The sequence below is a fragment of the Macrobrachium nipponense genome, chromosome 35, assembly GCF_015104395.2.
Source record: "Macrobrachium nipponense isolate FS-2020 chromosome 35, ASM1510439v2, whole genome shotgun sequence".
Lineage (NCBI taxonomy): Eukaryota > Metazoa > Arthropoda > Malacostraca > Decapoda > Palaemonidae > Macrobrachium > Macrobrachium nipponense.
The window spans coordinates 61945908-61964876 of NC_061096.1; the positions used below are offsets into that span (position 1 = coordinate 61945908).

The window sequence follows — 18969 nt, forward strand, 5'->3', positions numbered from 1 at the left end:
CTTTTGATAATCAGCCGCTCCCTTTGGTCTCTTCGTACTGAGCTGTCCAACTTCTTCAACTTTACATCCCACTTGAAAAAAAAAAAAAAAAAGTTTATTGGGCGAACCTTAGGAGTGTGACTTATTGATCTCATAAGGCTAATAATAAACATAATAATATCATCAGCCGCTCCCTTTGGTCTCTTCGTACTTAGCTGTCCAACTTCTTCAACTTTACATCCCACTTTAAAAGAAAAATCCATCGGGCGAACCTTAGGAATGTGACCCATTGATCTCTGTAAGCTAATAATGATAATAGCCCACATTGCTAAATTTATTTTTGCCTATCAGTAGTTAGATACTGTACCTTTGTTTTCTAAGTACACTTATCTGTCTCTCTCTCTCTCTCCTTGTCACTAGATGTGGCACTTTATGCGTGGGCCGATGTGAAAAAAAACATTCACAGGATGTCACTCAACTGACAACCTTATGTAGCAATGTGATAACGACTGCTTTCATCATCTACCATATATGTACAGATGACTTCAGACGCCAATTTGCTCGTATGCCCAAATGATCAACTCAAAGAGTCTTTTGTATATCTTCATGTCTAATTTCTATTCCTTCGTTATTTTGATTTTGCGTATTCACTGATTCATCTCTTTACGTTTTTGTTCCACATACTGGTCATTTCGTTTTGTGAAATGTTTGCCTAGTGCGAGGTCATGGGTCTCGGTAATTTCGTGTTGTTAAAAATTACCTATAGGGAGGCCATGGTTCTTGAAATGGTTCTACTAATGCTCGTGATTTTTTTTGTATGTGAATCATTCGCTCTTTTTCAGACCAAGAGCTTTTTCTAGCAGCTTTTAGTGAACTCGATTCACAACATAATTGTGAAACGACTTTCAGACTATCAGCAACTGAGGTGCTTTTGAATAAAGAATGCTCATCGGAAAATTTTTTTTTATTATCTCGACTCGGTTAATCTTACATAAATATATAATACAACTCCTGTTAAGTTTCATCTTATTTGTTTATTCATATTTATTTGTAGTTATTGTTATATAATGAAAATGATTCAGGCATGATAATATAAAGCCCTTTTTCGCTTGACTTTCTCTCTCTCTCTCTCTCTCTCTCTCTCTCTCTCTCTCTCCTCATCTCTCTCTATATATATATATATATATATATATATATATATATATATATATATATATATATATATATATATATATATATATATATATTATATATATATATACGTATATATATATATATATATATATATATATATATATATATATATAAACAAATGTATATCATACGAGTATTTGTATTGAAGATGCTCATACATAAATGCATTCATGCATCTGATTGCGCGCACATAATTATACATATGATGGTCTTCATAACTGTCGAAGCTGTTAAACTTCTCTAGAAGAAAATAGGGCGAGAAAACTATTTCTGCAAGATCTTGGATATGTGGTCCCCCCCCCCCCCCTCCCTAATTTAGTCGGGTGAAGCCAATGGGCTCCACTTCATCGGGCGAAGGGAGCGGAGGATAGAGTCCGGTGTTCGGCTCGTGTTCGTAGGACACCAGAGTGTCCTTCAGCACGTCCTTGAAGATAGAGGCGTCCAAGTTCCTGCCGAGGATGTCCAGGAGGAAGAAGTCGCCCAGGTGGAGGCGCTGGATGGCCCTCTGCAGGCCATCGGTGACCATAATCTTCCCGCGCTGCTCCAGAAGGCGAACCCTCATGAATGGCGAATAGCAGATCACGAGGCGCCACACCAACTGGAGGAAAGAAAACGGGAGGAAAGGAATTAGCCTATTTAAGAAAACGGACATAATACGTTTACTGTACCTATGTTCATATTCTTTTCCTTCCATCTGACTCCCCACCCTCTCTAAAAAATTGTTTTATTATGTAACTGCTTTGAGGTTTTCCTCCTATCCCACTTTTCAAACCGTCTTACTATCCATTTCCGGTTTCAGCTTTGAGTGATCTCACAGGTCCTAGCGCTTGGCAAAATTTGGCCTGAATTCTGTATCCAAGTTTTCTGTTCGGATGTTTTACCTGCATGCCAGTGATGGTGGCTAGGATGATGAACCAGAACCACAGGATGATGAAGACTTTCTCGTTAAGGATGTTCTGAGGCAAAATGCACAGCGGCTGCAGGACTTCCACGCTTCCTGACAGACCGTACCGTCTGAAGGTGCATTTCGTCACCTTGGGGAAGATCGTGCGGAAAGGGTCCTGCTCGGAGTCCTCCAGGGCGTAATTTACCACCTGCAATAATTGAGTTAATAAGTTTGCCATCACACGATGAAGGAAATCACTGCATATTTGGTCTCTTTGGTTTCGAATATGGTCAAACGAGGATCTGAATTTGCTTACGAAATCTGTCAAAACTCCCGTCAAATATAGTCAAGTGAGGATGTAAATTTGTTGGCAAAATCTGTCAAAATTCCCGTCATCCATCAGGAGTTATAAATAATAAACTTATCTCTCTCTCTCTCTCTCTCTCTCTCTCTCTCTCTCTCCTCTCTCTCTCTCTCTCCTGCTCTCTCTCTCTCTCTCTCTCTCTCTCTCTCTCACCTCCGTTCCAAACTTCAGGAAGGCTCCACCGAAGAAATCGTTCAGAATGAATATCTGTCCGATGACGTTCACGAAGTTCAGTAACTCGAAGATGTGGTAAATCAGAGAATATTTCCCGTTCTGGCCTGCCGATGCTTTCAGGTACCTGGGGGGGCTGGGGGGGAAATACAGAATAAGAAGTCTAGTGCCTAAGATCCATTAGATCCCGCTGGAATGTGATATTCATGTTTTTACTATCCTAAATTCCTAACAGCTTCTCATAATTGTGATCGTTGATACACCAAGAACAACGCTTTCTAGAAATATCTCCATTAGGCCAATAGCTGCAATACTGTAGACAATATAAGCATTTCTCCTTCTTACCCCACTCTCCCCTATATATATATATATATATATATATATATATATATATATATATATATATATATATATATACATATATATATATACATATTATATATATATATATATATAATATATATATATATATATACGTATAGATATATATTATATATATATCTATATATAGATAATATATATATATATATATATATATATATATAGATATATATATATATATATATATATCGATAGTATATATATATATATATATATATATATATATATACGTATAGATATATATCATATATATATATATATATATATATATATATATATCGTATAGATATATATATATATATATATATATATATATATATATATATGATATATATATATATATATATATATATATATATATATATATATATATATATAATATATGACACTAAAAATTAAAAAATTATAGATTAAAAAACGAGCTACGTTTGACAAAAATATCACATGGCTATACAAAAAACAGTATATATATAATTTGTATCTTTTGAATTCGTGGACAGAAAAGAAAGCTACATCTACCCAGAGCACAGTAATATCCTATCACGGTTAAATATCTAAGATCATTTAGAGTGACAGATGGCAAAGGGAGATTAAGTCTGAACTCTGGAATCCAGTCATCCCCTTACGTGATCATATTCTTCTTCTTCGTTTCCATGTCCGGGTCCATGCTGTAGTAGTCCAGGCCCTGGAGGAGCGTGTACGCGGTTTTGCGTTCTACGGCTTTCCAGAAGAGGTGTGGCAGATAAAACATGCATCCCTGAAGGAATTGAATTGCATATAAACGGTTAACATTGCTTTATCCTATTTATAATTGTTTGTTTATTTCGTTGATTGTAATCGTTTCTATATTATGTGTTTTGGTCAGCCCTGTGGGAGCTGAAAGTCATTTAGGGGCCTGGGTTAAACTATTCAATAATAATAATAATAATAATAATAATAATAATAATAATAATAATAATAATAATAATAATAATAATGTGAATTAAGTATCACCCATGATCTTACAGGACCCGAATTTCAAGATTTTAAAAATTAAATTTCATATGTATATATATATATATATATATATATATATATATATATATATATATACATATATAGATGATGCTGTATGTAGTATGTATGTATGTATGTATAAATATGCCTGAATATGTATGTACACATTATATATATATATGCGCACATAACAAGTACTATATATACATGGTTGTATTTGTATGTATGTATACACAGTGTCTAGTTCGCCAAATGATCAAATAAACATCAATGCATTACCTGGATGAAGAGAACGAATGGTACCCACTGGTAGTAAGCATGGTATGTCTCCTCGTGGCCTGGTAGCTTGTGATTTCCCAAACCTTTAAAGATTCGAAATGAGGAAAAAAAAATTAAAGATGGAAAATCCTTTGAGAGAAAATAAATAATGGAGCTGCCTCTTGATGGAGGGACGGTTATATGAATTTTGACTAATAGGTCACAAGGCACTTGAGTACTTGGTTCGTGTAATTACGTCATATGTATGCGGGATCGATCGCTATCATTTTTACAGATAATGTAATTATAGTTTAGATACACGCTGCGTGTTTATTCTCTCTCTCTCTCTCTCTCTCTCTCTCTCTCTCTCTCTCTGTACCCATGATCGTTCCTGATGTAGAACCATACTATACGCCTCGCTCTCTCTCTCTCTCTCCTCTCTCTCTCTCTCTCTGCTCTCGTACCCAGATCTCTGTACCGTATAGAACCATATATCGCTGTCTCGCCCTCTCTCTCGTCTCTCTCTCTCTCTCTACACCCCATGATCGTTCCGTTGTAGAACCATTACTATATGTCTCTCTCTCCTTCTCTCTCTCTCTCTCTCTCTCTCTCTCTCTCTCTCTCTGTACCCATGATCGTTCCTGATGTAGAACCATTATATCGCCTATCTCTCTCTCTCTCTCTCTCTCTCTCTCTCTCTCTCTCTCTCTCTCTGTACCCATGATCGTTCCTGATATAGAACCATTATATCGCCTATCTCTCTCTCTCTCTCTCTGTACCCATGATCGTTCCTGATGTAGAACCATTACTATATCGTCTCTCTCTCTCTCTCTCTCTCTCTCTCTCTCTCTCTCTCTCTCTGTACCCATGATCGTTCCTGATGTAGAACCATTACTATATCGTCTCTCTCTCTCTTTCTCTCTGTACCCATGATCGCTCCTGATGTAGAACCATTACTATATCGTCTCTCTCTCTCTCTCTCTCTCTCTCTGTACCCACGATCGTTCCTGATGTAGAACCATTACTATATCGTCTCTCTCTCTCTCTCTCTCTCTCTCTCTCTCTCTCTCTCTCTCTCCCCGTGCATAACACACAAACGATTCGAACTAGAAAATTGAAAAAAAAGAAATTCGTCCTACCTGTCGTCGTATTTATTGTAAACGTGGAGGAGATCCAGCAGTAGGTGTTAATGGGAGGATCCACAGGATTCCCGTCGGCGGTACACTGGATGGGCGCCCCTATGTACTCCGAAGCCGCCACCAGGAGGCAGGCGATGAACAGGATGGTCGACGTCAACCTGTAGTGGAGCCGAAAGACGTGGCTGTCGATGTCGGTGTGAGAGACGCGGACCTTCACCAGTCCTGCCAAGGCGGCGAAGATGTGAAGCACCATCCTGAAGGAGGAGATCGAAGGGCTTGATGACGTCACTGTTTTTGGGGCGTCGTCTGAAGGGCGGGAATATGAAACTTACGACGCGGGGTCAAGAAAAAGTTAGCTCTTGGTTTTCGGAGGAGATCGATAGGGCTTGATGACGTCACTGTTCTTGGGGCGTCGACTGAAGGGCGGGAATATGAAACTTACGACGCGGGGTCAAGAAAAAATTAGCTCTTGGTTTTCGAAGGAGATCGATAGGGCTTGATGACGTCACTGTTCTTGGGGCGTCGACTGAATGGCGGGAATATGAAACTTACGACGCGGGGCCAAAAAAAAAATAGCTCTTGGTTTTTGGATGACGAAATTTCATCGGGTGAAGATGAAAAGATTATTCAGGAAAACACTTAAAAATAAAATGAAGCGCTTGCATGAAGATGTGCAGTAAATTATCCATAAGTCTCGCATCTAAGAATTACAAGCATAAATATAATTCTTCCCCTTCTGGTTACATTATTCATGATGGTCGGATAATTCCAGGCATTCGGCAGGTGACTCAAAAAACAATTATCAGTAAACAGATATGAAACAGTGATGCAACATTGCATAGACTACATCACAAATGCCTAGAGATGACCTTTGCTTATAATGCTTATTAGAAATATATATAATAAGAATGTATGATTCTTGCATACCGTCCATTCAGCTATTCTTTACTCTTGACTGAAGTATAATACAGACAGTGTTATCCACAGATTTTTGGAAACTCCTGCTAATTGGAAAATTATGGGTAAAAAATCGCAACCATTTTGGAATATTCAAAAAAACTATTTTTTTTAAAGAAACATGATTAAAGTACTGTGGAAAACCTTAATTGCACTTCAGCCAGTCATTAACGCAAATTGCACTAAGAAATAATCAGTAAGACGTCGAACGCACCTTGCTCTCACAGAGTCCTGTTGTCGAAGGGATGGATGTCGAGGCTTCTACCACTGCACTGTTTGTGCCACCACTGACGTTCGCCGTCCGCTGCCAGGGGCCAGAGTACTCAGGGATTCTCAGAAATAAAAAGAAAGAAAGAAAGAAAGAAAACCGTCCAATGTAGCGTTTTTCAGTCACCTTGTGTAGGTACTACCAACTGCTTTCGTGAACCGGAAAAATAATGAATTCAGATTCTCTGATCCTTCTTTTCGGGAGCTGCTGACTTATTGTGTTGAGGCCAAAATGGGCAATAAAATCGAACAGAACTCAGCCTTCGTAGCTCAACTGGCTGAAACTGAAAATAAATGACGTCATATCCGTATCCTGCATGAGCCAGTGGGTTCTGTGAGCGATATGATGTATACGTAGCTCACGAAGTGAATAAAGTGAGGTAAATACAGAGAAGATTAAACCTCTGATGCCATTATGCATTATTTTTGTATTCATGTGTTGAAGAGCAGTAGACTATTAATTTATTTGCTGTTGGTTTATACGTATCTTTCGCCTACTTGATCTATAGGAATGCTCCTTATAAATATTATTATTATTATTATTATTATTATTATTAATAATAATAATAACAACAAACCAATGCACGGACAATACATGAGACAGACTAAAGAACTAGCCAGCGATGACAATTGGCAATGGCTACAGAGGGGAGAGCTAAAGAAGGAAACTGAAGGAATGATAACAGCGGCACAAGATCAGGCCCTAAGAACCAGATATGTTCAAAGTATGATAGACGGAAATAACATCTCTCCCATATGTAGGAAGTGCAATACGAAAAATGAAACCATAAACCACATAGCAAGTGAATGCCCGGCACTTGCACAGAACCAGTACAAAAAGAGGCATGATTCAGTAGCAAAAGCCCTCCACTGGAGCCTGTGCAAGAAACATCAGCTACCTTGCAGTAATAAGTGGTACGAGCACCAACCTGAAGGAGTGATAGAAAACGATCAGGCAAAGATCCTCTGGGGACTATGTATCAGAACGGATAGGGTGATACGTTGCAAACAGACCAGACGTGACGTTGATTGACAAAGTCAAGAAGAAAGTATCACTCATTGATGTCGCAATACCATGGGACACCAGAGTTGAAGAGAAAGAGAGGGAAAAAATGGATAAGTATCAAGATCTGAAAATAGAAATAAGAAGGATATGGGATATGCCAGTGGAAATCGTACCCATAATCATAGGAGCACTAGGCACGATCCCAAGATCCCTGAAAAGGAATCTGGAAAAACTAGAGGCTGAAGTAGCTCCGGGCCTCATGCAGAAGAGTGTGATCCTAGAAACGGCACACATAGTAAGAAAAGTGATGTGGACTCCTAAGGAGGCAGGATGCAACCCGGAACCCCACACTATAAATACCACCCAGTCGAATTGGAGGACTGTGATAGAGCATAAAAAAAAAAAAAAAAAAAAAAAAAAAAAAAAAAAAATAATATAATAATAATAATTAATAATAATAATAATAATAATAATAATAATAATAATAATAAAATAATATTTTGGCACCTGAACAGAACTGCCGGACGGTGGCTCCTCCCGAAGGATAATCTCATCGGATGGTCAGGTGAGTAAGAACATCGGGGGTTTTGAATGCTTAGTTTAAGATTTTATTTGTTTTATTAAAAACACCAGCTTTGTATGCCATATGATGGATGATTGACATAGTAATTTTTAGATGTTGACATTTTTTGGTATTTTGCTATGAAAGAGGACTGCTACATTGAAGGACAGGTTAAGGTAACTAAAATCGGAGTTAATGATGAAGTTAGCCGTGGGTTATAGACTACTTTACCAATATGGTCAATATCTGAAAACAAGGAAGAAAATTATAATTATTATAGTTAGATAGGACTATTATGATTTCATTAATATCCACCCCCATCGTGTGAAAGAAATAAAAGACGCAGCCATGATTTTCATATTTATTGATTTCAATACATTACTAATGCGTGAGCCATATATACAAATCATTTAATGTGACTTGAACTCAAATAAAGATTGTTAACATATAATTCTAGTGTTTCGAGTCCGGTGTAATTCGAAAACGATTACACAATTTTATCATATCTTAGATACAAACCAAAGGCCCTTTCGGCTATCCTTATCTTTCAACTACTTTTGCTACTGCAGTTTACTAATACCAACTGCTTTTCTTATGCAAAACCCTTCCTGACTTGAGCTCACGGCGGTCTCTACGGGGTAAGCGGAATGAACAGTATTTCGCAAACTGATCTGAGGTCCCCGACCTAAGGAAAGAGACCTCGGAGCAGGCTGCTTTTGACATTTGCTGTATGTATAAGGAAGCGTCACGTCGGGGATTACAACTATTAGGACATTTTCGGAAACTTCTTCCTTGAAACTCTATGATGCCTATATACCATCTTAAACAATTGAGGACCTTCATCGTGGTACCATGTCGTACCATTAAAAGGCAAAAAATACTTTCCCAGACGCATTCCTGCTGCCCTTTCGTAAGGGATTACACGAACTTGTTGAACCGTCGCTTCAAAAACTACGGCACCTTTAAATGTTATTATCATCAGAGTTTTATGAATAGGAACTGATTTACGCAGAGATCGGAAAAAGCAATCTGCTTTGTTCATGTACGTGTCAGGTGTTATAAATGGTTACCTCTACTTTTTTCAGTAATATTTTATATTTGTTTCCATTTTTGATGTTTTTTTTTTATATTTTGTTAGTTTTTTATGAGGCTTCTCCACATAACTAAAAACAAAATGTGGGGCTTGTGTGTATGCGGTCGCATTTATGTGTGCATACGTTCAAACGCATTTACGGTAATCACTCTATGATTGCGATTCCCTATAGCTGATATAATTAATTACTAAAGCATAGTCCTTTACCTCAGTACTACTTTTTTTTTACTTGAAAAACTATAGCATTACCAATTTAAAATTAAAAAAAAGTTTCTTAACTTCTGTCAGGTTAAAAGCAACCTAAGATTACCTAGAAATTTTCATGAATTTCTTACACATTTGAAGAATCACTCCTCGATCAACAAGTATCACCAATGTACAGAGTATTTTAGTATTTTTATCTACCCTGTTTAGCAAATCTTCAATGAACACTTGAATGATTATCGGAGATAATCTTTCATAAGCGAGACAATTATTAATTGCGCGAAAAAGTGTTTTATAATCATGATTCCCTCGACAGATATTTCTCGTATATTTGAATCATTAGCAAAAATAAATTCTTCCGATTTTAGCTTTTATGGAACGATGTTGATGTGTTAAAATTAACTATTGCCTGAATTTTTTTTTGAGAGGAGTAGATGTCCCTGTACTCGATTATTTTTGTTTCCTGTCTCATTTTAGTTGGAGCTTTCTGCTAGTTATCAGCTTCTTTTCTTCTGTACAAGTAATTGCTATGGTGGGATGCGTTACACTGAAGGTCATATTAGCAGTACAAAAAAAAAAAAAAATTTTGGGGGGTGCAAATCTCAAAATTCTGTTTCCGTCATTTTCCAGTAATCCAAATGTCACCAATGGCAGGCACGAGATATTTTTTGCAGATTGCTCACACCTTGCCCCTTAGATCGGTATACAAGAACGACCCTTTTCGAGGATAGTTTACAAATTCGACGTATAAATTCCACCATTCACGCATTTTTTTTTTTTAAGTTTTCCTTTCCCGTACGACATTTTCATTCAGTCATTGTTTGGCGGTGTGCTTTTTAAAAAGGACCTCAGTCGTCAAGATTATGTGCTCAGAATACTACTGCTCTTTGGTTGGAGGAAAGTGAAGAAGTTAATTAAATTAAAAGTTAATTAACTTTTAAAAGTTCATTAAATTTTAGATTGATTTTTCTCAAAACGCGTTTTCCGTGAATTCAACTGTATTGAAGCGTGAATGATTTTCGGTATGGTGGTGAAAGTTTAAAACGAAACTTTGAGAAATTCAATTTGCATTTTTATTTATTTATTATTTTTTTGTTAGTATAAATTTTAAATAATATAAGCTTTTATTTAAGGAATTTCAAAAACTCCGCTCTATTGTTCATTGAGAGAAAAATAAACCGGGAAAGGATAAAAATGCACAACGTTCATCATTCATAACATCAGTGAAATTGAAAAAAATTGTATAACTTAAAAACTGCCAAATTATTTGAGAACTTCTGTCAAATAATCATTTGATACGTCAGACATCCTCAGAACATTTCTGGAATTTCATTACAACATTTCGCATATGTGCGTCAGATATAATATGACCTCCTGACAAACCGCAGTTCTTTTTCTACTTGACACTTCACCCATACATTAACCAAGTTCCTCAAGCATTTGGTACAATCGGTGTTGCTATTGTTTACCTTTACCACACACCAATACATCTGAAGAAATGACTATCGTTACAGCTAAAACTAGGGAAATGCCCAGAAAAATTTAAGCCATTTGTATAAAAATATACACGCACACACCATCCTTAGTCACCTTAATGCTAAAATCCAGTTAACCTGTCATTATGACAGAAACATAGTAGGTCAACAAAATCATTTTTATGTCTCGAGAGAAACAGCAATTCCTTGAATATATTGTGGCCCGACAAGTTCATTTCTAGTTTAAATAAATATAACATAACATGCTCAAAACATCTTACAGCTATTTCCACCTAAAATTAATACTGTACACTAGCCTCGACCATCTCACCATAAACTGGTAAGTATGCAAATGAGTAAAAGGAATTCTCTTGGAAATTCTGTTCTGGCCTGATGGACAAAACCAGTTATTGTCCAGAACTGATTCTTCTCCGTTGGTTGTGGGAACTACAGAGTCAGTTTGCATCGCCAGTTTCCTGTCTGTTGCTCATCACTTTATATATAAAGTGCAATGATGAAAGTTCCTGTCACCATTAAAAGGATTAATCTTACTTCTCTGTAATAATAGGTCATCATTAATTCAAAGGAAACATACGAAATATAATATATACTTGTATATCAAGAACACCATTAATATAAATCAATTATTTATGTCACTTCATTTATAATATGCATATAGAATTCTGGGTTAGGTACCATCGAGGTATTCATTGCAAGATGTTAAAAAATACCAGGGGTATTTTTGCTTTGAGATTCGTTGTTGCCAGTGCTTTCATGTCATAGCTTTTTGCCTGTTTGTGGCTATTTTGTAAAACCATCTGCCAAAACATGTTCTCAGTGTGAATGCAATGTCGTGTTGAGTTCATTGCAATAATTTGCGAGAAATATCCCTCATGGATCTGTGCTGCTGCATTTGGTCACAAGTACAATATCCATCCCAGTGTATCAAATGCCTACCATTGAGTAGTTGAAGCCTCCTCTCAGAAAAGGTGCAACATCCATGTAGCTATCGATACTCAGATTACTTTCTCTTAACTTAGAATTGATTTTGACCCGGTCATTATTGCTAATGGGCATGTACATCCAAAAGGTAGCTCCAGCCTGTTGACAGCTGCTCCCTCAACATGTAGAACGATTTGCTTGCTTGTTATACTCAAATTATTCGAGCAAGAGAACAATCTCAACTCTCACGGTACCAGTATCATATAGATGAATATTGCGTACATTGTGAAGGGGGACACTTAGACAATTTTCTGATCTCGCAGATGATCACACTGAGAACAGGCGTGTCCCGGCAGCAACAGGTGTCACGCGTGCTCATTGATCAAGTGAAATCGCTCGGTACTGGCAGGGGGAGCTGAGACCTCAAGGTCAGGGTGCACCCGACGAGTGCCCAGCCTCGCAACAAATTCTTCGATCAGAGCGCTGAAGGACAAGAGCTCGAGGTTCTTGCTCAAAAGGTACAGCAAGAAAAAGTCTCCCATCTGGAGTCTCTTCGAGACAACGTCAAGTCCGGTCTTGTAGTGCAGTCTCGCCCTCTTCTGGAGCAGCCCCACCCTGATCGCAGGAATGCACAGGACTATGAGGCGGTACAGAAGGGCAAGACCGCTGATGATTGCCAGGATAACAAACCAGAACCATAGGAAGACGTAAATCTTTTCGTTAATGATGTTGAGGGCGAGGACGCACATGAGGTCGTGGGTCTCGATCGACCCCGAAGGGCCGTACATATTAAAGTTGCACTTGGTGACCCTTGGGAACACCACAATCATAGGATCGGTTCTGTCTTCTTGGTTGGTTTCTGTGAATCGGAGGACGTCAATGCCGTAAGTGAAGAACATCCCCCCTAAGAACTCGTTCATGAACCAGATGTTGAAGATTGAGTTCCCCAGATTGAGGAGTTCACACAAGAAGAACTTGATGGCGTAAAAGTTGTGGTGGTGGATGGAGGACCGCAGGTAGTCGGCCAGGAGCTGGATCTTCTCGTGTCGCTCGTCTTTGCTCATCACAGGTACTGAAAGACCCATCACGATAGACTCGAGTTTCCCTCCCTCCCAGGTCTTCCATAGCCAATGAGGTGCGTAGAACATCAAACCCTGTGGGAGAAACACAGGTCGATATAGATAGATAGATAGATAGATATTTTATTGACCATTCTCCACAGAAACATCAAATACAATATTATGAAATTACACAACGGTCTAAATACATAAAATCATTTCACGAGTTACATTTCCTAAAAAGAAAAAAGAAAATTAAAAAGAACTGTATTCAAAACAAATGGCAACAATAATATACATGTTGTGTAAATTAGTAACCACCGGTCAAAACTAATAGACCTTTTTATCTAAACGCACTCAAAAGTCGGTTTCTTATTGAGAAGACTGAATGAAAATGAATGAACTATACAATAAAATGTTTTCCAAATATTTATCATTACCAAAAATAAAAATATGTAGAATCATTCTACAGATTTCTACAATACAGAGATTAGATGTCCATCTGTAAAGAAAAAGAATTGCTTTCATAATAAAACGATGTATGTATATAGCTATTTCTATGCTTTCATACTATATTAAGAGACATGAAATGACATCACTCACGTACATCTTTTTTCGTGCAAGAAGCCCAAATGACATCATTGATCGCAGAATGAACGCAAGGAGCTCTCACTGGAGACAGAATGAGTGGTAGTCCTAATTGAGCTGACAGGCTAGTTAGCTTTTACAAAAGATAAAGATTATTTCATTGCAGGCTGCGATCTCTCTCTCTCTCTCTCTCTCTCTCTCTCTCTCTCTCTCTCTCTCTCACTACAAAAACACAGCTTCATCAAGGTTGCATTTTCTGCCCATAATGCTACTCTTATTTCAACGTATTCGCGTGCCAAAGGTATATATAACCCGTTTGCCAAAACTTAGTAATCACAGGGTAGTAGTCTATGTGATAGTTTTCTCCTTTGTAATTTCTGTTATTCCTAACTTCAATGGCACGTGCCTTGTGGTCGACCTTGAAATAGAGGCATTATATAGTTTCAAGTACAAGTAATTGCAAGTAATTAGATATCTGGAAAGAGTTCAGCACTCCAGATCTCGATTTAGCCATCTTATGATGACGCTAAATCCCTTTCAAAGAGGGATTCATATAAGGTTATGGTGCAAACCACTGTACTGATATTGTTTTGTGAAACGTGGTGGTGATTCAGAATGGAATCACATGGGTCTAAAGAAGAATGAGAAAGGCAGTGTATTCCACTACTGAGTATTCATTTTTTAATGTTTACAGAAAAAGCCCATATCAACAGACTGTTGGTAAAGTTTTAGATGAAGAATAAGGATAATGTCCAAAGAGAATATGATAATCAATTCCTTGTGACTAGTGCGCAAAATTCCATGACATAAACATGAGATAATTTGAACATTTCAGGCACTGCGGTGTACTCTGAAGTAGAGTGAATAATTCCGAAACTTTTTATGTATCAGTCATATAATAATAATTTTGCTCATTTGTCCACTACAGGAGAATCCAGAGGCCATGTATCCAGATGGACCCGTGAAAAATTACTGTCAACGCAGGAATACATGAACAATTGGCATACTTACCAGTCAAGAGAATTATGCCCAGACTTGCAAAAGAGAGGTAAGAAAGTTCTCATTAAATACAACACTAATAAACACCTAAATCAGTTAAGGATGAAAATGTAAGGGGAATGGTGTCGTTGACTGAAAGCCTTTGCATTTCTTTTTGAAATTAATAATCCTTAGCGAAGCTTGGAGAAAGGCAGTATGTATGAACAGCATCTACTTAGATGATCCTTTCACTTATGCTTGTGATTCCTAGTCCAATATATCTACATGCACCATCCCATTAAACGTTATTGTACTGTAAGTACATAGTGGTCAATATATATATATATATATATATATATCATATATATATATATATTATATATATATATATCTTATAGAATATATATATTATAATATATATATATATAATATATATATGTGTGTGTATATATGATATATATATATATATAATATATATATATATATATATATATATATATATATATATATATATTATATATTATAATATAATATGACGTAAATAAAAAGTTTCCGCATCTTAAGAAAAAGCGCAGCGCCCCAATTAAGCTGCGTAAAAAAGTACTCCCAGTGAGCTTTTCCTAAAGCTTATCATTGTCAGAAGTAGGAAAACAGAATTTTCCTATAAAAAAAATTTTTCACAATTACCTGGGGCAGAAACAAAATATTATCTATACTTATTCTGTTGTGGGATGATTCTTCTTAATAGAAAATTTAGTATCTATACTGTTTTTTTTCCATCTGTCCATCCGCCTGTGGTGTTTGCGCATGGTAACACTGCCTCCCGGGCTTTAAATAACATCCTATTTCGAATATCAACGGTGTAATCCGCATACAGTAAATTATTAAAACACTTTTCAGTTCCAAATGTACACCCAGATATCCTTTTATTTACCTAAAACTTACACATAGCGTAACTATTTAAAAGCCCGGGACGCAGTGTTACCATGCGCGACCACCACAGGCGGATGGACAGATGGAAAAAAACAGACGATAGGTATCATCTCGTAATAAGTTGACCACCCGATTGTCCAACATGACAGTTAAGTGAATGAACGGAGAATGAATGAGTCGTGTTTTTACAATACGTGTTAGTAGTATTAGGTCATAAACAATGAAGTCTGGATGAATGGAATGGAATTCGTGTATGGTAAATTTCTTCATAACATTCATACAAATCAGGCATAAAAATGTCCAGTACTTCATGTAAAAATGTCCAGTGCTTCAGTCACTGCTATGGTTTGTTTTCCAAGAAGGCAAATCCACTTTTAACATATGCTCATTATTTGTTTTACCATTCAAGTAAAATCAAACGGTATACTATTCAGTCTGACATTCATAAAAATGTCCAGTGCTTCATTCACTGCTATGATTTGTTTTCCAAGAAGGCAAATCCACTTTTAACATATACCCATTGGCTGCCTTACCATTCAAGTATGTCAGGTAAGCCATCCAAATTAAACGGTATACTATTCAGTCTGAAGTGGAGACTTCATCATCGACTACGGCGTCAATAACCTCGTCGTCGCGACGCCAATAAGAACTAACAAATCAATCCATCATAATCGACTAACCTGGAGAAAGAGGACGAAAGGTACCCACTGGTAATAGGCGTGGTAGATTCGAGAATCGGAAGAAGTATGCGGCCCCACGCCAGGGTATACGATACCCGTCCCTGAAATTGAAGAGATAGGTCAGTATAGTAATATATTTAGAAATGCATGTCACTGGGCATACTTATATTTGTTCCTGTAAAGCAGTGGTTCTTAACCTGGTGGCGTCAGCAATTTCCAGGGGAGGCGAGAACCCTAGGGAAAAATGGAATAAAAAAATCTCTCATTATATTCGTTATTCCCTTAATAAGAGTGAGGAACCAATATTCAGAAGTTTATGAAAAAATGCAAAAGTATCCCCTTGCAACGTTACTTTCCTAGAGTCTGTTACTCTAGTTAGGCTCGTTGCGCTGACCATGTTTTGTTATTATTGGCCTCCCTTCCTATCTATCCCTCGAAACCCATTCTCTTTCTCATTTTCTTCCCTTTAAATCTGGGAGGGAATTTTACTCAGATGCAAGGGGGGGGGGGGGGGGCGTTGAAAGAAAGACCAACTCTTAGAGGGGGTAATAAAAAGGTTAAGAACCACTGCTGTAAACTTAACAAATCCCATAATCCCTAAGAATAGGTAGAACAAATTCCAAAACTGTATTTATTATCTGTACATTCAATCGTTCAGGCGGGATAGATTTGAAGACTTCATTGGATATCTCCTCTCACTCATTCTGACTTCTAGAGCCTGAGATTTCGTATAATTTTCTTTAAACCAATTATTATTCTATCTAAGGTGATCTGCTTTGGGCAAACGCAAATGCTTATACATGATGGAATGTTGCTTATGTGAAAAATAAGATCGAAAACTCAGAAGAAACCTGATGAAGTTGCCAAGAGAAAGCAACAATGCTGCATGATGTCTTAAAGTGTTCTAGAACCTCGGCATTAAAAAACTTCCGGGAAAATTCATCCTACGATATTGCCATCAAAAGGACGGAAAGGTTTACGTACTGGATAATGTGACAATGTGCCACCTCAACAGAATGCTGATGCATAATAATAACCAATTTTTCATTTGCTCCATGTCCAAAAAAATGATATCACATGCAGAAATCTTTTGGGTATCACTCCAGTGACACTGACAGGATACATAGGAATCAACAATACTTAATTCATAGGTTCCGGGAACATTTAGAATTGATAATCATCCGTACTGGCTCAAGTGAAACTAGGAGAAAGGGCTGCACTAAATATTATATAAAATATAGAAATATTGATGGATACCGTAATGGGCAAATAGCCAGTTGTGAGAGATCATTCTTTAGTAGGGTGGTCATGAGAGAGAGAGAGAGAGAGAGAGAGAGAGAGAGAGAGAGAGAGAGAGAGAGAGACGTACCTTTGCCGTATCCCTTGTCTATGTGCCTGGGGAGAGTGAAAGTGGTGTGGATCCAGCAGTACGTGTTGACGACTTTGTCCTGCAGCTTCGGGTTTTCATCATGGACACAGCTGAAAGAGGATATTGGAATGAGCTGTCGTTGTCTTTGGTTAGCAGGATTCCTGGAATGCGTCCTGTCCAAATTCCCGGAGCAACAACCTTAAACAGTGCAGTGAATCCTTGCATATATACTGCGCTGAAGTTGCAAGAGGTGAAAGACATTATTTCATTAGGGACGTTTTTGAAGCGACTGACTTTTGGGTGAAGTTGCCCCACAATTGACATTCGTTATAAACACCATCTGACTCATTATAAAAGTAATGTTTGGTGGTTTAGATATACTTCACTTTCGAGGCGCTGAATCTGGGGTATTTATAGCAAGCAATGATGACATTCCAAGTAATGCTGACGATATGGACACTTCGTACCGAAAAAACAAAAGGTAAAAAAACAAACCAAAAAAAAAAAAAAAAAAAAAAAAAAAAAAAAAAAAAAAAAAAAAAAAAAAAATAAACCGTTAGAAAATTGGCAGAAAGTGATTAAAAAGCAAGAGTATCTTTAAAATATTTGTTTACTTAAAGTGCCAAGATTTTTGGAGACACTTCGTCAGCTTTAGAATAAGCTTTGATATATAATTGCCAACACGCGGAAGATGTAAATGTCAAATCAAATAACAAAAGCGTGACGGGCGACTTCTTTGCTAATTCTGTAAGAAAAGCACACTGGATAGAAATATTCTCTGCTGTCATTTTCGTCAGTACGGGAACCGACGTGACACCAAGATTTAAAAGGAGTAATTCTCCAAGCATGAAAATAATCATGATCATAGCAGCTTTACTTCTTGGCCTTGTCATTTCGGCTCTTGATTAAAAGGCTCTTGCACATGATGTAGTCCCTGCTTACTCATTTATTTAATTCCTTCCTGAAAAAATGTTCTAACCAGTGGAAAGTCATTCGAAGTATTGGTAAAAGTTGAGCAGTTTTCAAATGCCCGGGATGCTGTGTTCATTGCATATCTACCTTTCTTGCATGGCAACTAACCTCGCGATTCAGAGAATCGCATTGAGTACTATTTACAGACTTTGATGTGATGTCTTATACAGAATAACAAAAATCTTTCAGAGACTGAAATTATGATAATTAAATGTAGACAATTGTCTACCAGGGCATTGGCAGTTATACGAAAAGCAAACATTCTCACACTTAGTATACAGGATCGCTAACCAGGGTGATGATTACTGATGACAATTACAAGGAGGCAGAGACTGTTGTGCTTGGGATCGCCAACCAAGACACTTCTAGTATATGCCAAAAGCACAGTACTTAATGCATAGGCTCGACCACCAGCTTGTAATTATTGTATAAAAGCTTTTGTTTCGCCCACCAGCTTATTGGCAGTTATAAGGACCCCAAAACTGTTGTAATTATTGTACAAAAGCTTTTGTTTCCA

At 37.3% G+C, this 18969-nt stretch overlaps 2 protein-coding genes across 9 annotated transcripts in view; both read right to left on the reverse strand.

The window, feature by feature from the left end:
• Nucleotides 1–1241: 1241 nt before the first annotated feature.
• LOC135208856 (innexin shaking-B-like) lies at nt 1242–6842 on the reverse strand. The gene is made up of 7 exons (XM_064241434.1): nt 6540–6842; nt 5369–5622; nt 4251–4333; nt 3602–3732; nt 2577–2721; nt 2055–2267; nt 1242–1771 (listed from the first exon to the last, which is right to left on the reverse strand). Exons 2-7 carry the CDS (start codon nt 5619–5621, stop codon nt 1484–1486), a joined length of 1113 nt encoding a protein of 370 aa, XP_064097504.1. The 5' UTR covers nt 5622; nt 6540–6842; the 3' UTR covers nt 1242–1483.
• A 1665-nt stretch (nt 6843–8507) lies between these two features.
• LOC135208860 (innexin inx2-like) overlaps nt 8508–18969 on the reverse strand; it is a 232042-nt gene continuing 221580 nt past the window's right edge. For all 8 annotated transcript variants that reach the window (XM_064241444.1, XM_064241441.1, XM_064241439.1 and 5 more), the window contains 3 exons: nt 17481–17590; nt 16112–16212; nt 8508–13028 (listed from right to left, as the gene is read on the reverse strand). In XM_064241444.1, the coding sequence (XP_064097514.1) occupies nt 12240–13028; nt 16112–16212; nt 17481–17590 (1000 nt within the window). In that variant the 3' untranslated portion in view covers nt 8508–12239. The remainder of the gene's footprint in view (nt 13029–16111; nt 16213–17480; nt 17591–18969) is intronic.